Source organism: Erpetoichthys calabaricus, chromosome 17 (genome assembly GCF_900747795.2).
Source record: "Erpetoichthys calabaricus chromosome 17, fErpCal1.3, whole genome shotgun sequence".
Classification (NCBI taxonomy): domain Eukaryota; kingdom Metazoa; phylum Chordata; class Cladistia; order Polypteriformes; family Polypteridae; genus Erpetoichthys; species Erpetoichthys calabaricus.
In genome coordinates this window covers 3092111-3116060 of record NC_041410.2, presented here as the reverse complement: position 1 = coordinate 3116060, position 23950 = coordinate 3092111, and the positions used below count along the sequence as shown (strand labels likewise).

The window sequence follows — 23950 nt, the reverse complement described above, 5'->3', positions numbered from 1 at the left end:
TCACTTAAGCTGGCACTTAAATCATTTGTGAGGCAGTTTGAAGTCTTAAGATATGAAGAGGTAGAGGAAGTGACGGCGAAGGTGGTAGGGAATGAGAGTGGCGCCTGTACTGTACTGCCAAGAGTTGATTCTACAATAAAATAAAATAAAAATAAAAAGAGGAATAACCTTGGAGGTCAATCATCACCCCGAAAGTGGATAGTAGATGTCACGTAGTATATGTGTACCAAATTTCAGGTCAATAGGTCAAATGGTTTGCGAGCTACAGGTGATTTAAAATCCTGGATAGACAAACAAACAGCCATGGTAGCGTATTTATTTATTTATATATTCATTGCATTCGTAGTCTGAGTCCCGACCTAATTTGTATGGGTGGTTACCTACCAGGTAACGCGTCTATTTGGTCTGCCATTCAGCAAACATCTGCCACGGGGCCCTCTTCAGTTGCGAGAAGCAGATCATGAATGTTGCATGTATATTTATATTATTATATTACATTATTATATATATATATAATGATGTGCAAGTCCCTGTCTTGTACCCCAAAACACAAGGCCGAGTCTCAGAACTTTAGCAAAACCAGCTTTTACTTCCCTTGAAGCAGGAACAGCAGGGTTATTTATTGTGACGGGATCTGCCACTCTCCTATACAAAGACACAGCAGTCAGGTAATACTGTTCCCTGTAGTTATAATGTTCCTTGCATCACCCATCGAAGGCAGACGCTTTTAGTGTGACCGTGATCTTTTCGGATTTGCTTTCGCAGCGAAGTGCTACAGCGCTGAGAAGCCTGCGGTTGCACTGGCAACTGATAGGCTGTTTTCTACAGACGTGGCAATCGCGCTTCTGGACACTCTTGGGCATTTCGTTTAGGGGTAGTCCCAAAAGAGTTTAGAAACCTTACAACATATAAAATCCAATGTCTGTCTTTCTGCCTGTATGTCTGTCCGCTTTTCATGACAGAACTACTTAATGGATTTAGATTGGGTCATTTTCTATAATTTGCTTGAACATTCTGGTTGATTTTGCAACTTTTCTCATTGCACTAAGTGTCATCGTTCGGTTGTAGCATCGATTTATTCACGCGACTCCAAGAGACAGGCTGCAGGCCTCAGGAGTACAGAGCTGGGCAGGGCCCTGCTCACTCACGTGCTAGCCTCTGTTCGAGTCACTCTACCTCTTGCCACAGATTAGCTAGCAATACCTGTTTGTTCAGCAGGCATCACCACCTAGAGACTGTTAAAGAGTAATGTTTGACATTTCTGAGGGATCAGAGCTACGCGTGTTATAGAGAGAGTAGCTGCTGATTGGCAGAGATATCACAGCCACGGGCTTTTCTCCCCACGTGGGGGACGCTCTCCCTTCAGAGTTGAACACGATCAGATACAGTGCCAAAGTTTGAGAGAGATCACAGCTACATTCTCGCCCCAAAAGCAAAAATATTACATATCAAGAAGCCCTCGGATACAGATGCTATCATATATAAATTCTTCTCAATACAAATTACTACTTTTTTTTTTTTTTTTTTTTAATTATTGATATTTAAAGTTTGTCCTGTTTCACTACTATGTGGGCAGAGCGACAGGGGGCAGCTAGTAAAGAGATACAGTAGATGCTTAATACGTTTAAAACCAAAAGGCAACAGATGACAGGAAAAGAAAAAACTCTTTGATGTGAAATTAGGAGAACATAAATCCCTAAGGACACCAAGTTGGCACAGGTAAACCAAATACCTGCAAATACTGTACACTTTTAAATCAGTGCAGTGTTATTAATGTTTTGGACCTAGGAGAATTATCTAAAAGCATATTTCAAATACTGCCTCATTTTATGCAGGAAATGCATTGCATTTACTGGAGTACATTAACTATAATCGGGTTTGTAGCAAGTCACAAATTACTTTGTATTTCCCCTTTTTAAAAGGGAAGTGGCAAAGATCTCTAAATTTAAAAAAAAATGTACAGAAAATACATATTTGCCAAATTCTTGTAAACGGTGCCCTATTTCAGCAGTGACATTCAGGAAATGAACATTTGGAAAGCGGCTGGCCTGAGCACAAAAATATCCCCAAACATCGTACAGTCATCCTATTTATTGGTATAGCTGGTGACTTCATCCAGTTATTACTCCTAGCTAACCACACTATGTCAGACTATTTGTAAAAGAAAGGGCAAATATGCAACACGGAAAAAGAAAAAATAGTCACAAAATCAAAACATTAACAATGTTGTGCTTGTAGCTGCTTATTTCAAAACAATTCAGTGTTTCTGTATTCTAAAAGCTCCTACACACCAGAAGAAAATCTGTCTGATGCAGTGGCTGAGATCAGTTATAGAAATGTAACCTGTCTGAGTAGATTTTATATTTATTTCATGTTTCATGCACTCACCAAATAGCATTTCATTTCCAAATTCAGTGAAAGGAACAAGTGGTAATTTCTATTTAATTACTATATAGGATCAAGGATAAATATTAGAAAATGAGGAAAAAACTTCCGTCAGTAATACCTGATTCAAGAAAACCACATATGCAGTACACCTATGGAAATCTGTTAAAATGAAATCACGCTGGGCACCAGTGACAGTATCTGAAACGGCTGGTTTGTGTTTTCTGGTCCAACACCTTAGCCCAGGGGTGGGCAAATTCACTCCTGGAGGGCCGTAGTGGCTGCGGGTTTTTGTTCCAACCCAGTTGCTTAAATTAGAAAACAATCCTTGCCAATAGATAGATAGATAGATAGATAATTACATTTCATGGCTTGTTAGTGCTTTAACTCTGCTATGTCAGGTCATTCTCATATCCTAGCTTTTTTTTTCCATTCTAAGGATATCATCCAAATACTTTGAAGTGTAAAACGGATGGGTAATTCTCAATCCTTCTCTTTTTTCTCTTCTTTTTCCTTCCAAGTATTTAATTAAACCAAATAGTGCACGATAAATACACACAGGTGTAAAGGGTAACAAGCAAAATGGATAACTGCTGGTTTCTTTTGTCATTTGCATCTTATTGCTAATAAGGAGCAATTAAAAACCAAGAATGCAGCTGTTTAAGACTTAAATAAGCAATAAGGGTTAATAATCTTAATGAGGGAGATAGCTAAAATGAAGCAGAAGTGTTACTTGAGCAATAAGTGCTTCTTATTAAGCAATTGGGTTGGAACAAAAACCTGCAGCCACTGCGGCCCTCCAGGAATGAATTTGCCCACCCCTGCCTTAGCCTGTAGGTCAGGTCAGGTCAGGTTGGGGAGCAGGCAACCCATCACACAACAAAACACCTTGGGATCCTGGTTGGCAACCCCCTAGGCAGACATGTGGTCCAGACCCCCACCCTCTGGAAATGACCCTTTACCTACTGCAGCCAGGTGTTACGTGGGCATCCCCTTGACCTAGTCCAGCCACTCAGGTCCTCAACAATGAGCCGGATCAACCTCGGGTAATCAGTTCAGTGTCATGGGTGCCAGAGCCTAGCTCAGCAGCATCATCCCCAAAGCAGGAGTCAGTTATGAACTGGGCACACCCCTTCGCCCACACTCAAGGATTAAGGGGCAATTTTCAGTTGCTAGTTAAACACATTATTGAAGTGTGTGAGCAAATTAGAGAACCTGGAAAAAAACCCACAGGAACGCAAGCTGAACATGCAAATTATATAGAGAGTTACCAAATCAAAATTTGAACCCAGACTTTTTGCAGTGCTAACCACTATGCCAGTTTTAAAAGGAAAATTGTGTGTCATCTCTTTCAAAGGTGAGCACACTTCTAGTTGCCAGTCTATCGGAGAGCAATAGTAAGAGCAATGTTGAAGTCAGGGGCGGCACGGTGGCGCAGTGGTAGCACTGCTGCCTCGCAGTAAGGAGACCTGGGTTCGCTTCCCTGGTCCTTCCTGCGTGGAGTTTGCATGTTCTCCCCGTGTCCGTGTGGGTTTCCAAAGACATGCAGGTTAGGTGCATTGGTGATTCTAAATTGTCCCAAGTGTGTGCTTGGTGTGTGTGTCTGTGTGTGCCCTGCGGTGGGCTGGCTCCCTGCACGGGATTTGTTCCTGCCTTGTGCCCTGTGTTGGCTGGGATTGGCTCCAGCAGACCCCCGTGACCCTGTGTTAGGATATAGCGGGTTGGTCAATGACTGACTGACTGACTGACTGATAAAGTCAGAGGAAGCCACTTAACCCAGAATAGCTCATTAATAATTAGTCACGAAGTATTCCTAAAAATTGTACTGAAATTATATTTACAGGCATAAAAGATGGTACTTTAAACCCCAGTTAAGCAATGCATTCCAAACAATGTCTATCCTTATGAAATGTGTTTTTTCAGATGTGTGAAATTGACCCGGGGAGGCACGGTGGCGCAGTGGGTAGAGCTGCTGCCTCGCAGTGAAGAAACCCGGGTTCACTTCCTGGGTCCTCCCTGCGTGGAGTTTGCATGTTCTCTAAATTGGCCCTACAGTGTGCTTGGTGTGTGAGTGTGTGTGTGCCCTGCGGTGGGCTAGCGCCCTGCCTGGGGTTTGTTTCCTGCCTTGCGCCCTGTGTTGGCCTGTAGTTAGGATATAGTGGGTTGGATAATGGATGGATGGATGAAATTGACCCTTACGTAATTAACTCCAAACTGTACTCATGTACCGTAGATGAAGAACTTCAATACACTACAGTATAAATCTCACAATCCTATTTGTCTTTCACATCTACTGCAGTATCTTTTATTTCTACATGTATCCATACCCACCCCCCCCACACATATCCTGTCAATTGTTAATTCTGATCAGGTTTTGATCTGTCCTAAAGCAGATGTTCCCCTGCTAGGCCTCCTAGTTTAACAAATTTATTATTGATGGTTTTAATTCATGTCACGTGCCCACCAATTAACTGGCACCCAATCTGGGGTCCTTTTCTGCCTTGCATCCTGTGCTGCACAGAAAGTTGCCAGCTTTCCAGCCACCATGAAGTTGGCAATGGAAATGGAAAAAGCGCTTTCGGATGATAGAAATAGTGATGGATTATTTCAGGTTACCGCTTAGGCAACTAAAGCTTGCTCTTTCTATTATTCAAGTTAAAAAAAAAAAAAGTCACAAAATAAAATGTGATCTGCTGTGGCAATCAGTCCCAATATTATATAATGACATCTATTATAGTTTGCATCACTAAGCACCCTACTGACACACATCTTTATAATTTGCGCACAAGATGGTTACGCAATTAGCTTAGAGTCACCACAGCAGAGATTTTAAGCCACAGCCTTATGGTCTCCAGTCCAGTCTTCAAAGATAACGACATGCACTGCCTGGCATATTCTTGAAAAACTTAAGATGATGACTCCATTCAAATTCACCATTAACAGAAAATAATTCTATTAATCTTAAATAAAACAAATGAACAAATAAATAAAAGGTCATCTGCAAGCATTCATGCGCATAGAGGGAAATAATCAGATGTTCTCAGAATGACCAGTGGTTAGGCAAGTATCGTTCCTTATAATTGTGCAGCGCACACACTGCTTCAGCTCCTTGAGCCTGCGCTCTCCACTGATGCTGTGCTACTAAAAACAACCTCTTCCAGCCCACATGGCTCCCTCCTGACCAGCATGTGACACAGGAGACAGAAAGCCAATCACTTGGCCCAGTTTTTGTCACATGCACATTCAGCTGGTAACCCTCAATTTTAAGTGAAAAAAGGCCCTACAATAAAAAATATATACAGAGTGCAAAAATCAGTTCTTTAACCAACTAAGATGTATTGTATACAGAACAAACATGTGCCAGTTGGCAGTGTGCCCTGTTGGCTGCTAATCATAAGACTGCTAGTTGAAGGGCATCACTGTGAAGTGCCATAGGTTATTATAAATAACCCTTGGGTGCACAAATTGTAAAAAAAAAATGTATATATGCACTGTGCAGTACAGTTATCTTCGATAATAATGTCAGCTAAATTACTTTAAGAAAAAAAGAACACTGACCTAGCTTTCATTACGTCTTGGATCTAGTGAGCTGCATTTTGGGTTGTCAGATTTGGTTTAGAGCTGAATGACTCATTTGCTAAGTGACACATTGAGACTTGTATTAATTCAATTCTGTCAGCTGCCCAATAAAAAACCAAAAAAAACAAAATCACCCTTAACAGTTTCCTCTCCAATTTGTGTGGCTTATCAATGCATCCTCAGCCACTCTGCATCACTGTACTGTACAGTATGTACAATATATACTCGCGTTTTAAGTTCTCCCACGGATAAGTTGGGGCTTGACTTTACCGTATAATTTCCGGTATTTTATAATGTCAGTCATATAAGTATAACTCACGCTATTGGTCCAAGAGATTACGATATGCTAACGCTCACCTGAGAGAGGAACCATAGGGCACATGCCCTTTTATTCTTATGCATTGTACCTACGTGACCACACGGTAATACCCAAACTATTCCGAATCAACGTTTGCACTGTTTTTTGTATCTCACACCCTCATACACCTTTATCGTAAGAGCATCCCTTATCTACGATGGAGTGTTCGATCAGAAGAAAATATGAAGCTGGTTTTAAATTAAAAGTCGTTGTAGTGGCAAAAGGAATTGGTAACGGCGCTGCTGCAATAAAATTCGATGTGCCTGAGAAACTGGTGTGAGATTGAGGGAAGCAAAAAAAAAAATGAAGTGTCGTATTTTTGAATGGCCGTACAAGTCGGGGACTGATTTTATGATCAATTTTTCGGGTTTCAAGACCTGACTTATGCACGAGTATATATGGTAGCTCAAAGCAGACAGACTGACCAGACTTGAGAGTGCGGAAATAAGCTAAGTCCTCAAGGCAAGACCTTGAAATGCGAGTGAGGGACACAACTTGCCTAGTTGCTATTTTTTCATTTAAAGTGTTAAAAGGATGCATTCAAAAAATGTATTATATACCCCAGAAGTAGAACTGTAAGAAAAAATAAAACAAAAAAAAAAAATAGGCCCGACTGCAATCATTCTTTCTATATATTTAGAATTCTTTGAAAGAGCAGTCATTGACCTACCTGCCCACCACTGTTTTCTGTGCGGAACTGGTATTGGATGTTGTGATCTGCAAATGCGGCGGCCTGTTGAACGCTGGCAATAGCCACAGCTGTTTGCTCGTCAGCTCCCGTTCCGTCACCTAGGAGAATAAATAGATAGTTGGAATTTCAAATCCTTCACTCAAATTATTATTCATTTATTGTCAAACTTATTGCAATGCAAGCATTGGGTGGCACCTACCATGAAAAATATTAGACAAGGCAGGAACCGATCACTGGTGGGACACCAGTCCATCACAGGGCTACCCACTACTCCAAAAACTCTAAATCCACATTTTCTATTACAAAGTGACGAACTTTATTCTGCTAGTTAGGAGAACAAGGTAACAAATATCCTAAATGGTACGCCGGTCCATCACAGGTGTCAATTCCACACACCGTAGCACTTGTTTCCAATGAACAGAGTGCATGACTTTGGAATGTGAAGGAAACCATACGAACAGCAGGTGAACATAATACCTCAATTACTAGACATGGGTGAGGTGACACACCAGCTTGGGATGAAGCTGTGATCACTTGAAACATAAATGAAAAGAAAAAAAAACACATTGCATCAGATTTGTAGGCAGGCAGTATGGCATATTGGCTAAGGCAGCAAACTCTCAACACCACAAATTTGTCAGTTCCCTGTAAGACCCTGAGTAACTCACTCAATCTAACTGGGCTCCACTTACTAACTGCAAAGAGTACTTAAGGTGTGAAAATATTTTATATATCACTATTATATAAAAAAAAATCCTGGGACAAGACAAGACTTTTTCAGAAAGATAATTTCAAGTCCCACGAGACGAGACTTTGTGCCAAGACATTTAATCACGCCCGGGGCCGGAAATAAAAGACAAAGAGTATAAGATAAAGTAGAACATCATAAAGAGGTTCAAAAACATTGGCCCGATACACATGCAGAGCAGGTTAGAGATGATGAAAGTACTAAAATTCAAAAGTCTCAAAAAAACTGACAGTAAAGATCGCATTAGCGCAAACAAACGGAAATTATTACTCAGTGAAATAACGGAACAGTGAATAGAGATCGAATATATTGTTCGGCTTTAAACTTTAAGTCGGAGACTTGTAGATCGTCTAATTCGTGCTGCCATCAGGGAAAGTAGTGTTTCTTCCCAATGAAGAGGCGTATCCACAAGAATTAAAAGATTTATTTGGTGAGAGTGAAATCCACAAACACTACAGGCAAAATATCCGAATCTCCAATAATCTGCTCATGTTCACGTCATTCAATGCTCAAAACGTAGATTTACACGATTCAGAACCATATGCTATGAGAATCTGTGGTCACACAACAATTAAAGCTACTATAAGTTTAATTTCAAAGAAACCACAATTTGGTCAGGTTTATATTTATGATCACGTAGAAGTGATACAACATAGAATCAAATTAAACAATTGGATGTATTACAAATTCTACCACCATTAATACATACAAATCCATATGTCCAAAAGTATCGCACTTTACACGAAATTTATCTGAAAAACACGGACAAAGAAGTTTTCTTGGATTTCTATATGAACCAGAAAGATCACGCTCACATATATATTAAACCAACATGTGACGAATTGTCAGCGATAATAGTTTCAAAAGACGGAGATATCAAAGACAGAATTGATATTCGTGTTTATCCAAAAGCACAGCACGATTCGTCACATGAGGCAGATCTGGGAAATGACTGGTGCATGGGGGGTTGGCGAGCAAAGCGAGCAGGGGGCAGAGCCCCCTTAGTAGTAATAATAATAAAAAATTATCATCACTCATTTGTCCCTCTTTGTGGTCTGAAAAAAGTCATCTTTGTTTCCTCGCTCATCATTGTGGAGCACAAAAGAAAATGACCGATGTACTGAGCTAAGAGAACATTCTTGTAAGCCCAGAAGCTCACAGACTACATTTAAATGTTGTTATACTACCAGCAGCAGGCACACTTTAAATAAATAAATAAATAAATAAAGATGAAGCTTCTGCCATTCTACCACTTTGTCTTAAGCGTTGTTGTTTGTTATATTTTGAGGTACAATTTACATTTAATAAAAAGGAAGAACTTGCCTAAGCAAGCACCACATGATCATTGAATGGATCCAAAAAGCTGTACAGTGTTCAAATATTATTTGCTTGCTAATAATGTTTTCATTGTTTATTTGATTATCTTGAAAGGTGAAAAAGAAGAGAAAAGCATTATATTTTATTATTAAAACTTCTCCTCAGTGCTCTTCTGCAGCCCTCAGGTCACAGGAAGGAAACAACGGCCTACTTCTCCTTTTCGGTGCAAGTCAGAATTGGCGCAGTCAGAATTCAATCACAGTTATGACCAAAGAACTTAATAGCAATGGTTCAATTCTGGAAAGATTCTATAAATGAGGGTACATAAAAATAAAGTGCTGTACGTATTGAAATACTGCACCGAAACACTTACTTTTACATCATATTATGTAACAGAGCTCCTCCATGGTCTAACATAGCACCCACTTTAATGTGCACTCAGAAAAAAGCAAAAAAAAAATTACAACAGAGCAGACATCCAAATAAAATTACAAAACTGTGACCAATCTGCGTAAGAGTTGGACTGTTGAACAAATCTCCTCACTGTTTGGTAGTTGGTGCCGCTGGCTGATCACTTTCTTACTTTTCTTAATCTAGCCCACAAACGCTCTGCGTGTTCTGTTGTTAATTGATGCATAAACAGCAGTTAAGTGGTCTCACCATTTTGACTGCACTATTGATAAGATGACATCTGAATGTGAAAGGCCGAATGACTTACTACAGCACAGGGACAACGTAGTTTATGAGTAACTGGGCAACAGGCAGCTAAAGGATGTCTAAAGCATGGTCTTTTTTTTAGAATCCATTTAATCCACTGAATTAAACTGCATTTGCAGCAGCTCTCCCTTTCAGTGCTAGCAAGCTTGCTTAGAAGTCGTGTCTATAGAAAATACTGAAATTCTGCCGGTCCTTTAACTACTCCTGTCTTCTTGAGCAGCACAGGTGCACTTGTATGGCAAGCTGTTTTAACATGTTGTTGTGATGCGAGATTTTGCATATAACTTGATAAATATTTTGTATGCCTTTATTTGTAATTTAGGAAAAGCAATGTAATTTAGTGTTACTTTGGTGAGAGGAATTCATGTTTGCCCCTCTTTTACGACTGAGTTTCTTTGAATTTTACGACAGAGTTGGGGGGTGTGTGCTTTAAACCAGTTTGGCGAGTGTTTCTCTGCTAAAGCCTTTCAACCCCCGTAAGGAAGCCAGGTTACTTTAACATGTGGCCTTGGGGGGGTGGCAGGTTTTAAGATGTTGTATTCCCCCATTGGTCTGAAGTATGTCAGATTGGAATTGGCTTGGATCAGAAATCTTTTAAGTACCATGATGCCCTATTGGCACTAGGGGTTGGACAGAGAATCTATAAATCTGCTTGCTCAACCACATTCTCTCTCTCTTACTAACCAACAACTGATGAAGACCATAACACCATGAACTGAAAGGACAACACAATGGAGACCACAGTTTAGCAGCCATATTGGAACAGGCATACGGCCTGTTCTGAAGAAAGCTGAATGATGCTTTAACTAGAGACATTTTAAATAATTACAAGTCTGTGTGCCGCCTGAAACTACACATCAGCATTTAATCAGGTTGTATGGTTGCCAATATTCAAATGTACTTTTCATATTGTTATTATTTATGAATATTACCAATAATACATTGTTTTATGTGTAACTTCATTCCTGCTTGTCTTTTCACTACACCTAATTGCCTATAGATATAGAAGGGAAGGTGGGTATAAATTATCTGTATACATAATTCGCCAGCCTCCTCACTCACTCACTCACGTCCGAAGCCGAACGCGCAGTCGCCCGAAAAACCTTACAAGACCGACATTGCAGCAGGCGGCGGATTTACAGCCACGAAAATTCAAAGAGAAAGGCGACTTTGACCAACATCCAACCCCAACATCGCGGTAAGTGGCGGATTTACGGCCGCAAAAATTCAAAGAGAAAGGCGACTTCGATTAAAGCTCTAGAGGCCTGAAAGGCGATTTCGACTACAGCTCGAGGCCTAATTACGCATTCTGATTCAATTATGCATTCATTCAATACACCTATATCAGGTTTGTGGTGTTTATATTTATTACTATTCCATATTGTACTGGAACATTCATCATTCAATATTATACTATAGGCCTGGAAAATTCATCAACTAACAGTACAAGCCTGTACAGTAATGAGTAAAGCGGACTACAATCATTACAAAACAACTTCTTCATTACTTATCATTTGTTCTTCATACACTGCTGACACAAACTCGTGCCTGTTTCATCTTACGTTGTCGAAACGGGCTCTTTGTCTAGTATATACTATATAATACCTTATAAACAGTGGTAAGTCTGTGACATTAGGCATTCTGACAAAGGCTACATATTAATAATACAATAGGGGAAAGTAGAGCAATATATATTACTCTACCAAGACAAAACACATGTATTGACTTTATTCAATGGGTCATCACTATATTTCTTCAATTTAATTTTCTAGTATCTAAAATGCCTTTTTTGACTAATCAGAACATTAAATTTATCTATTTACGTACTTTACATTATAGAATATACAGCTGTGGGCGACGGCTGGGGATTCTACCCAGCTGGGATGCCTGGAAGAACTGGGAGAGGGCCAATACCTCCCATGGGCCACGAGAAGGAAGCCTCCCTGGTCTGCAAGGGAGCCATGGGATCAGAGCTTGGCAGCTCATCCCTGTTAGGGCGCCCAGACGTTTATGGAACCCTGGATGGCAGCACTTGGAAGTGCTGCCGGAAGGAATTCCAGGGACACCCGGAGTGCTTCCAGGTGCTCATGCGGCACTTCCGCCACACCAGGAAGTGCCGCTTGAAGATCGTCACAGAGCACCTGGAGTACATCTGGGTTGTTATAAAACAGGCCGCCACCCTCCAGTAGACGAGCCGGAGTCGGGAGGAAGAAGACAGAGCTTGGGAGGAGAGGAGTAAAGGCGGCAGAAGCATTGAGAGAGACTGAAGAGACTGGTTGTTTTAGGCATTGTGGTGCTGTTTATTATAATAAACGTGTGTGTTTTGGGACATTCTGTGTCTGTCTGTCTGTGCCCGGGGGCTGTCTTACCACACAGTATAACCCAAAGGACGTTCCCCCGTCGCCCCACACCATGACTTCTACGGAGCTTTTCACTGGAGAGTCTGGTCCAGTCTGTAATTCTGTTTTGACTAGTTGGAAATTAATGGCAAGCTATTTTATCATTTAGTGCAAACTCCCTTTGTAGATATCTACAATTGTATTTTCACTAGTCAATTGCCAATTAGAAATACTGTATTTGTAATTAGATTTTCATTTTTCAGAATATGAATTTCACATATCTGCAATTACATTTTGACTATTCAGACATTTCAGATATTTAATTATGTTTTAGTATAATAAAATATCTGAAATGGCAAGTCAAATTTTGACTAATAAAATGTAATTATACATACCTCTAATTGAAAACTCTGTAGAAGTGAATGGAGAAAGTTGCTGGGTTTTCATGAGCCAAAATGTCCCTAATTAGATTTTTGACTTGTGAAAATATAATTTAGGATATTATAAATAGAAATTAGTCAGGACGGTAGTGAGACCAGCCATGTTATATAAGCTGGAGACGGTGGCACAGAAGACAGAGCTGGAGGTGGCAGAGTTAAAGATGCTAAGATTTGCATTGGGTGTGACGAGGATGGACAGGATTAGAAATGAGGACATTAGAGGGGCAGCTCAAGTTGGACAGTTGGGAGACAAAGTCAGAGAGGCGAGATTTCGTTGGTTTGGACATGTGCAGAGGAGAGATGCTGAGTATAATGAGAGAAGGGTGCTAAGGATAGAGCTGTCAGGCAAGAGGAGAAGAGGAAGGCCTAAGAGGAGGTTTATGGATGTGGTGAGAGAGGACATGCAGGTGATGGGTGTGACAGAGCAAGATGACTAGGACAGAAAGATATGGAAGAAGATGATCCGCTGTGGCAACCCCTAATGGGAGCAGCCGAAAGATTATAAATAGAAATCAGTACAAGACATTGCATGTTAGAACAACTTGCTATATACATGCCTGAGCAGCATCATCTTTAAAAGGAATACTTCACCAAAAAATCATTTTTTATATCTTACTTACCCTTTGTGGTTTGTAGTGATGGCTGAGAAAATTACCATCATTTTCATGCAGAATGGAGAGAAATAAAGTTTATGGCATAAAAATAAAAACCTTGCATTACTCGTATTCCATAATCCACATGTTCATTATCCAGTCACATTCTCAAAACATCATTAAATAATAACCTCTGAAATACGTCTGTAAATCATAAACAGGAAACTAAAGCCTCATGCAAGTCCTTTTATCAACTGATGACCCGTCACCCCCCCCCCCCCCTTTAGTTGGTCAAGATTACCATTTTCAATTTAAAAAGTGCCCCCCCCCCATTGAGGCTTTAGTTTTGTGTTGTATGTTAGGTAGAATCCCAGTGGGGGCTGGCCAGGTGGTCTCGCGGCCTTGGAACCCCTGCAGATTTTGTTTTTCGTTTTTTCTGTCCTCCCTGGCCATTGGACCTTACGTTACTCTTCGTTACTTAGCATTGTCTAATCTTATTTATATATTTTTCTTTCTTCATCTTGTAAAGCACTTTGAGCTACAGCATTTGTATGAAAACGTGCAACAGAAATAAATGTATTATTCCAGAAGTGACTCTTTTAACAATATTTTAGCAAAAAAGCATGTATTTTGTACGTGAATTATGCAATACAAGTAACAGTGGAGTTTGGTTTTCCCCCCTAATAACATTTTTCACATTGCTTACTGTTTAACAGCATTAGTTACTATTGGATTCCATTCTGCATGAAAACACAAGATTAAAAATTTTCTTGGCGACCACTACACAAGTACATGGGGTAAGTGACATAAAAAAAAATCTATTTAAAACAAGTATTCCTTTAAAGATGTTGATCCAGATTTCATTAAAAGACCGCCTTAGAAATGCTAAACTGCAATAATACAGTATGTGTGATGGAAACATATACATTTTCATTCATCTTGATATCCGTTTGATGTGTTTTACAGAATTAGCTAATGTAGGAGTTACCAAAATCTCCTTCTTAATACTCTGAGCCTATTAAAAATTTTGTCTTAAAACTTTGTTAAGCAGTCCTGCAAGTTAGAGTTTCCATTATTTCATTTTTCACTTTAGTGGCCATATATCTCTTTCCATTCAAACAGAATAAAATGATCCATCCATCCTCTTCAGTTTATCCGAGATTGGGTCGCGGTGGCAGCAGCTTGAGCAGAGATGCCCAGACTTTCCTCTCCCTGGCCACTTCTACCAGCTCTTCCAGGGGAATTCCGAGGCGTTCCCATGCCAGCCGAGAGACATAGTCCCTCCAGCATGTCCTGGGTCTTCCCCGGGGCCTCCTCCTGGTTAGACGCGAATAAAATGATGACCAACAAAATCCTAACCATTGTTCTGTGACATTCGTCTGAAGGCGGCGGCAGCATTCATTCACGCAACAGCGCACTAGTTGGACGCACCGTGGTTAAACAAAGAAAGTAAATATAATAAATTATTCTTAAAAATACACACACATACACTGAACACACAAAACCTTTGACCTAAATTCATATTTACTCAAATATTTCCTTTTCAAATATGAATATTTGAACCTTCTTGGTAGCTAATTTGGCAGCCATTATGCACACAAGTAGTACAGTGAAGAGTTTTAAACTTCAAACTTTCAGGTTTAGTCCTTTCTGTACACAGCTTGAGCACTTTGGGATTGATGTTGGTCTTTTATGTGAATGTCGACCACAAAAATAAATCACTTAATCCAAGTAATACTTGCTGCAGATATTACTACTGTAAAACGTTACAAGGCCTATTGAGGTTATCCAAAACCGCTACAGTTCATCTCGTTCTACAGAGATAATCATTTTACAGGCAAAATCACTTATGGGCACTATGTAGTTATCAAATAATAAACAGTATGATATGCTAGTCTGGTGTCAGCCATTTAGGCAGATAGGAAAACTAACAAAAAAAACACAATTGGGAACCAGCAATGGCCTTGGGAAATCGACATCGGTGTACACCTAAATATTGTGATACAGTCATGTAGATTATTATTGTTTTTCCTTTTCCAGATATTAAAATCAAATCTGCAGAAAACAGGATTCAATACTAATAGAAAATTAAAAATCATTTAAACACATTCTCTGTAAAGGAAAAGATGATTTAAAAAGGTAAAGAATAATGGTCTACATTATTATTTTTTTTTTTTTAAACTAGGGAGCTTCACCCCCTGCTCACTTTGCTCGCCAACCCCCACAGGCCTTCGCTACACGCCAGCCACTTCCTGTCTCTGTCTCTCACGTTTGTGGATTTCACTTTCACCAAACAACTAATCTTTTAATTCTTGCAGAATTCATTCCCTCTTCATTTGAAGAAACTCTACTTTTCCCTGATGGCAACACGAATTAGACGATCTACAAGTCTCCGACTTAAAGTTTAAATCTGAACAATATATTCAATCTCTTTTCGCTGTTCCATTATTTCACCGAGTAATAATTTCCATTTCTTTGCACTAATGCGATATTTACTGTCATTTTTTTGAGACTTTTGAATTTTCGTACTTCCATTATTGCGCCAACGATTTTGAATTCTTTACGACGTTCTACTTTGTCATCTACTCTTTGTCTTATTTCCAGCCCCGGGCCTGGTTAAATATCTAAGCACAAAGCCCCATCTTGCGGGATGTGAAAGTATCTCTCTGAAAAAAGTCACGTCTCGACCCAGGATTTTTTTTTATTATACCCTAAGTTCTTGTCAATAAGCCGCGGCTTATCTAAGGAAAAAAGTTGTGAAAATGAAAAAATAGAATATCGGCTTATACATAAGTCCGGCTTATACATCCATCGCGGGGGTTGCGTTCCAGAGCCACCCGCAAAATAAGAATATCCGCGAAGTAGAAACCATATGTTTATATGGTTATTTTTATATTGTCATGCTTGGGTCACAGATTTGCGCAGAAACACAGGAGGTTGTAGAGAGACAGGAACGTTATTCAAACACTGCAAACAAACATTTGTCTCTTTTTCAAAAGTTTAAACTGTGCTCCATGACAAGACAGAGATGACAGTTCCGTCTCACAATTAAAAGAATGCAAACATATCTTCCTCTTCAAAGGAGTCAAGCAAACAAATCAATATGTCTGTTTGGCTTTTAAGTATGCGAAGCACCGCCAGTACAAAGCTGTTGAAGGCGGCAGCTCACACCCCCTCCGTCAGGAGCAGACAAAGAGAGAGAGAGACAGAGTTTGTTTTTCAGTCAAAAATCAATACGTGCCCTTCGAGCTTTTAAGTATGCGAAGCACTGTGCAGCATGTCTTTTCAGGAATCAGCTTTACAAAAGATAGCAACGTGAAGATAATCTTTCAGCATTTTTAGACGAGCGTCCATATCGTCTAGGTGTGCAAACAGCCCCCCTGCTCAATCCGCATACGTCAGGATCACAGATAGTCAGCACAAGAGAGAGAGAACAGTAAGCCGGGTAGCTTCTCAGCCATCTGCCAATAGCGTCCCTTGTATGAAATCAACTGGGCAAACCAACTGAGGAAGCATGTACCAGAAATTAAAAGACCCATTGTCCGCAGAAATCCACGATATATATTTAAATATGCTTACATATAAAATCACAATTTAAATGACCGCTACGCGCTCGTGTTGACTCAGCGACGCCCAGAGCAGAAAGAACGCGCTCCGGCCGCTCCAACCGCGCCATGCGGGGAGTGAGAGAGACGGCAATATCTCACACTCTCTCCCCCCTTAAAGAAATTAAATGGGCGCGAGTGAGACCACTGACCTCCCTCCCTTCTATTAGTTATAGGTTATAGTACGTTCGGCTTATCCATGAGTCCGGCTTATCTATGATACGATTTTATTTTAAAAATTCGTATGATTTTTGGTCTCCGGCTAATACATGAGTCCGGCTTATAGACAAGAACTTAGGGTAATAGAGAGATTTCTAAACCTTCTTCCTAAAAGTGCAGTGTTTAAATCTTTTTTTTTTTTTTTTTAAATTTGGAGACAAAATTTGATTTTCAGTCACGTTTTTCCTGCTCTCAATGATTTGGACCCAATGGGCCGAGGCCAAAGCAACTTAAACAGTTACCACCCCAGAAAAAACAACACGCGCTTGGCTCAAATGACCCACAGATAAATTCTGCACCACCATTGGCTCCTTGTGCAACAATCACAAGACACTTGGCCGTCTACAAAGTGCAAAATCCGGCCGTAGCGAGATCACGTGAATGACTGCTGTAAACCGTAATCTCAGCAAATATGACTTCAAAGCATCATGTGTTACGTCTCCAAATGTGTGCAGGTTGGCCCTTGAGGAGGTCCGCTGGTCAGACTTTTTTTTTTTTTAATTAAATGGGTGAGTGATAACCAAGGAGCCCCCGGCTGGTGATGCTTACCTTCCTGCAGATGCACTACCTCCTCTGAGTCTTGTCCTTTTTCGTGGCTGAAAGAGACAAGAGTGATGCAAATAAATATCAGCAACTTTCACACAGCTGTCTGGCACATCAATAAATTTATTGATACTGCCTGTGAAGTTCATGCTTTCATTCTCCATCTTTGTCATTTGCAGGAGCCAACTTGTTAACTAGGAGACAATAAATGATTAACATGCAATGAACGATCTCTCCTCATGTCTGTCAATCTTTATTTTACACATTACCAATAGCAGCGTATACAATCGTAAAGCACATTACAGAGAAGAGAACAATACAGTATTATTTATACAACATGAGCAAATACAAAAAAATGTGCCAAACAGTACATTTTCAGATGTTCTCATGGCTATCAACAGACAGGAATCCATTAGCTTCTTTCTGTGTTTATCATCTTCTGCATATACTAATTACACACATAAGGAAAGTTCAGTGACAGGCTCAAAATTCCAACTTTGGAGTGTTTAACATATATATACTGTATATACACACACACATTTTAATGCATTCCTGGACATGATTTAACCAATTTAAGAGTGATATCATTCTGCGTATAAAGATGGGAGACCGTGGACACAGTAGCTAAAATATAATCCCTCCATCCAAGTGAAACCTGGTGCAATTAAAAGCACTGCAAAATGCTAAAAGTCTACTGATTGAGCAAAATCGCTTCAGTAATTTTTGCACTACAGAATGAGATAATGATTGTGTTTTTCAGGACCATGGGAAGGAGAATAGAATTTTGTAACAAAACATTTAATTTCATATAATAAAATATTGACCTGCAATACTATACTGCTAAAAATCCAAACCCTTACGTAGCAAGAGCCATGTGCTGGACACACCCGATTTTAGTACAGCATTACAACAAATTGCATGGAGTTCCCTTCAGCTCCACATGATGGCAGCACCTTAGCTTAAACTTAACTCCTTTATCCCAAGACATTTGAATCTTTATACGTTAAACAATTGTAATGTTCTGAAGGTTTTATATATTTAATTTTAGTGAAAAGTCAAGCAAAATGACACCTTTTATTGGCTAACTAAAAAGATGACAATATGCAAGATTAAGGCTTTTGCAAAGACAATTAACAAATCACAGGGACAAACATTTGAAAAAGTTGGCTTATTTATTAGAGGGAAAGAAACGAAATTCACTCACAGGCAGTTAGTTATATGTTGCGTTGTCATGATGTAACTCCAAATATGGAATCAAAATTCAAAGCAATAATCACGAAAAGTTAATTTCAAATATTGTTTTATTGAAGTTTTACGGTATAAGTTTAAAAAGTTTTTGCATTTTAATTTCAAAGCCAAACAGAACGAAAAAGTATAATGCAATGAATACCTCTAACACAACATGAAACATAATTTTCTTTCAATTTATTACGTTTTACAGTGAGTAATTAAACATAGTAATGTAAAATACGTAGTTCTATTATGTATATGTAACAATTCCCATGAAAATAATGTTTAAACTGTACATCCGCTTCCCCATACGTGAGCAACAGAACCGTGAAGTGGCTAGCGTGTGGTGCCCACCCGGGTGTTGGCGAGCATAGCGAGCAGGAGGCAGTGCCCCCTAGTTTTATATATAAATGTCTACATGTGGAAGTGTCTGTCTGTCTGGCCCGGAAGTGAGAGGTGGAGTTGGGGTAAGGACTCCGCCTCTGAGGAAAGAGAAAACTCGCTTAGCCGCTAATAGCACAAGCGGGGCGAGAACGTCAGCAAAACAAAACCTCCGTAGAAAGACAAAGTCGCTTAGCTGCTAACATCAGCAAAACAGTATCCCTTTTACTTTTCCTCCCGCCGCTAATACACAAGTGATGCAAGCACGTCGGCAAAATGAAACCTCCTAGGAGAGAGACGCCCAGAGAAGTTACTTCCACTTTCCTTACTTCTCTACATTTAAATTTTTTCCCCCTGACGATTTTAATAGTTTCTAGGACCCCAGTCTTTTTACAGCTAGTCTTATATATAAATGTCTACGCATGGAAGTGTGTGTGTCTCACTGACTCTCTGGCCGGCCTGGAAGTGCAAGGCTACAGCATGAAGTTCAAAGAGCCGACAAGGTGGCCCCCCAAGTTAATGAGTCAGAAGAAGAAAGACGGACGAGGCTACAGCATGAAGCTAAAAGAAAGTGACTCCGTCACCAAAGTGGGACCGCTGAGGAAAGACAAACGAGAGGGAAACTCGCTTAGCCGCTGATAGACAAAGGGGGTGAGCACATCCGTAAAGCAAAACCGCAGACTCTGCATTTCAAGTTTTTTTCTGACGATTTCCATAGTTTCTAGGAGCCTGGGCTTTTTCCAGCACAGGCTTACACAGCTAGTACTATAATAAACATCATGCCACATTTACATTTTGTTGTCCATTGCATAATTTAAATAAACAAAATACAAATTTTGCATGAGGAAAAAGTAAATTCACCCGTACATTTATCACTACCTGAAATACCTAAAGTCAAGATCAGGTGCAGACGATCAGAACATCATTAGAGAGGATCTCGTGTTATTTAAAACTCTGAGATTTAGTTGGGTTTGCTCTGTTGTTGTTGGTGTGTGTGTGTTTTCACCTCCCCTAAATCAAAAGAGTGTCTGAGGCCTTCAGAAACACAGTTCTAGATGTCTACAAGTAACGGGGAAAGGATTTCAAAACATCTCCCAACAACTGGAATCAACCATTCCACTGTCTGGAAGATCATGTACCAGTTTACTAGTGGAGAAGATTTCAAACAACTGCCAATGTGGACAGGTCAGACTGTCCCAGCAAATTCAGCCTAAGACCAGAACACAAGATGCTGAAAAACGTCTCTAAGAAGTCCTGAATTTCTTCACTGGACCTTCAGGTAACCTCTCGCCACTGTTGATGTCAAAGTGACGGCACAAATGACATCTGCATTGAGAGATGTGCCAGGAGGAAGCATGTGCTGTCCAGAAAGAACATCACACCAACATTAAAGTTTGTGGATGAACACCTAAGTAAAGATAGAGGTATTAGGCCACAGTACAAGAAGACATGTTTGACGAAAACAATAAAAAAAAACAAAGACAACATTTGATGAGAAGAACCAAATACCAATTGTAAAGCAGGGTGGTGGAAATGTTATGGTTTGGGTCCACTGCTGCATCAGGGCCAAGGCAGCTCACCATCACAGAATCCACTGGGAGTGTTTCATGGAGGATAATGTGAGATTGTGTGTCAGAAGACTGCAGCTCAACCAAAAATGGGCCGTGCAACATGACAAGTAACACAGTAATACATCTACCAAGGAATGGCTGAAGAGAAAGAAATGGAGGGTTCTAGAATGTCCCGGTAAAAGCCTGCACTTGAAATCCATCAGGATGCTGTGGGGGAATTTGTGGACGCAAGACACTCCTCAAACATCACAGAGTTGAAACAGCATGGAGGTGTGGGGAAATACTTTCACCCAGTCGATATCAGAGACTACTTGATGGTTAGTGGAGATGCCAGCTTAAGGGGGCAATACCAGCTGTCAGAGCCCCCCCCCACCCCCACCCCCAGGGAAATACCAAACCTGTTTATTTTTCTTTGAATAAATGATTGCAAAGTCCTGCAGTGGGCTGGCACCCTGGCCGGGGTTTGTTTCCTGCCTTGCACCCTATGTTGGGTGGGATTGGCTCCAGCAGACCCCCGTGACCCTGTGTTCGGATTCAGCGGGTTGGAAAATGGATGGATGGATGGACTGCAAAGTCAAATTTTCATTTTTTTTTTCTATTATATTATGTTTATGTAACTATATTATTTAAATTAGAACATCAAATCTTTGTATGTCCACATGCTGCATGTTTAAAAAAAATTCTTGGGGTCAAGTTTTTCACAGGACTGTAGATAGATAGATAGATAGATAGAGATATGAAAGGCACTATATGATAGATAGATAGAATATAATAATGTGGCCTCACCCACTTGTTAATGTGCCTTAATTAAATGAACCTCCTGTAGAGCAAATTGCCTGTCCTAATTTGCATATATTATAATGAATGCACAAGCTCAGTGGACACGCCCACTTTTTTTTAGCTCCATTACAAAAAACATGAAGCCTCCTTCAATGGTCTCCCTTGCACCTGTGAATTTATATTTCCTAATAATGGTGTGATAAAACCTTTTAGCTAAGCTGGCAGCTACAGAAAAACTGTCTTCTGTGCAATTATAAACGACAAGTACAGTTAGTAATATTAAGCATACCAGCACATCTATCTCATCAGTAGGCACAGTAAAATATATCAAGCCTACATCTGTGACACCTACTTGAGCTCCTCTTGGTCAGTAGCCCAGGCATCAAAAAAGGAAACCATCCACGACCTGAGAGACTTGATGGGATTTGTGAGATTTTCCATTTCTTAATTGTGATGGTATGAAAGTGGAATCAGACCTACTAATGTGAGTACAGGGGCTTTTATTATGATAGATAGATAAAGACACTATATAATAGATAAAATGATTGTCCTTGCAGCTTTATCTATCTATCTAATTAGGAAACAAAAAAGTCATTTTCATCTTCTTTGTACAAGCGTTTTCTCCTTCTGTCCCAGCGGACTCTCTTGACGTCATTCAGACTTAAAGTGTGAATGAGTAAGACAGATGAAGGGAGAGGGGGAAAGAAAGAGAACGAGTGAGAAAGCTCCTTGGGCAATTAATAAGTTTGCAAAAGACTAAATAAAACCAAACCTTGCTCAGCTGATAAAACCAGAGAGCCCTGTAATCACTGTCTACTTTTAACACTGAACTGGATAAGAACAGGGGCGGCACGGTGGCGCAGTGGGTAGCGCTGCTGCCTCGCAGTTGGGAGACCTGGGGACCTGGGTTCGCTTCCCGGGTCCTCCCTGTGTGGAGTTTGCATGTTCTCCCCGTGTCTGTGTGGGTTTCCTCCGGGCGCTCCGGTTTCCTCCCACAGTCCAAAGACATGCAGGTTAGGTGGATTGGCGATTCTAAATTGGCCCTAGTGTGTGCTTGGTGTGTGGGTGTGTTTGTGTGTGTCCTGCGGTGGGTTGGCACCCTGCCCGGGATTGATTCCTGCCTTGTGCCCTGTGTTGGCTGGGATTGGCTCCAGCAGACCCCCGTGACCCTGTGTTCGGATTCAGTGGGTTGGAAAATGGATGGATGGATGGATAAGAACACGGCTCACAAGATCCTATAAGCTTAAAAAAACAATTAAACAAACATAAGAAGATGACTGTATGCATCATGCCCCACTCACTTCATCTTATGTTTATATATTTTGCCCGGTGGTGGGCTGACAGTCCTTCGGGGTTTGCTTCCTGCCCCACACTTGTTGCTGTTAGCACAGGCTCCAGCTCCCTACAGCCTTAAACTCAAATCAAGTGGCTTCAATAAACTGACGAATGGGAGAAATTATGAGACAGACAGATACTTTATTACACACCATGTACTCCTCTTACACTTCTTGCATTTATTAATAAATTGTAATTTTCCTGTTTGTGTATTAATAGAGTTGTTGACTCACTTTGAAATACAAGTCCAAAGGCCAAGTATTTCCTCACTCCAAAACCTCAGAATCTGAGGATACCCCTTAAAGAGGAAATTAATCGGAAAACCTTCACCCAAATGACAGCCACTACCAAATGTCACCGACCTATAATTCTGTCACCATTAACTTTGCCCCCATCACTACTCGGGACTTTTGGTAAAGTCAGAAGCTAGTAAGGCGGATCAATGACACAGTTACTTTCCCTGATCACATCCATGAGGTCAAGGAGTCATTAGCTGCTTTGCCCACCATGTCCCGGGCAGCCAGGCCTAGCAGTAGTATAACCTGCACTGGGAAGGATACAACATATAGAAGGAGGCAAGGGAAAGTCGTCGCTCTGTGAGTGGGCCTTTACATTTGTGGGGTCTACACTATAGCAATCTCAGGATCATAACATTCAAATCCTTTCACTCCTTTTTTTGATTCTATTAATCAGTTTAGGGTTATGGGTAAAAAGGACGAGGCATACGACAAGAAACAACCCTGGGCAAGACACCAGTTCACTAAAGGGAGGGCTCCCACTCACACCCACACTCACACTCACTTAGTCGTAGCCAACTTGAAAATGGAAATAATCCAAAATGTACAACTGTGAGATTGTGTGCTTTATTTAGCACATCTCTAATATCAGTTTCATGGAACTTGACTTGGTGAAGCCCCTTCAGATAAAACATCAATACAAACACATAACATAAGGACAACGGCAACCAGCGTCGGATGAGCCCCACACAACCTATTTAACACAAGCACATGCTGACATATACTGAATATCGGATTAGCGTAGGAGATTCTCAAGTTCAAGGTGGTCACAGCGTGTGGATGAGTGTGGTTATGAAATCTGTTCGTCTTTGTCTTGATGAAG

At 40.5% G+C, this 23950-nt stretch overlaps 1 protein-coding gene across 2 annotated transcripts in view; it reads right to left on the bottom strand.

Annotated features, from left to right (window-relative positions):
• The window catches only part of LOC114668258 (upstream stimulatory factor 2-like), a 72704-nt gene that overhangs the window by 30907 nt on the left and 17847 nt on the right, over positions 1–23950 (bottom strand). For both annotated transcript variants that reach the window (XM_028823936.2, XM_028823937.2), the window contains exons 2-3: positions 17541–17587; positions 6993–7111 (exon numbers count right to left, since the gene is read on the bottom strand). In XM_028823936.2, coding sequence (XP_028679769.1) covers positions 6993–7111; positions 17541–17587 — 166 coding nt within the window. The remainder of the gene's footprint in view (positions 1–6992; positions 7112–17540; positions 17588–23950) is intronic.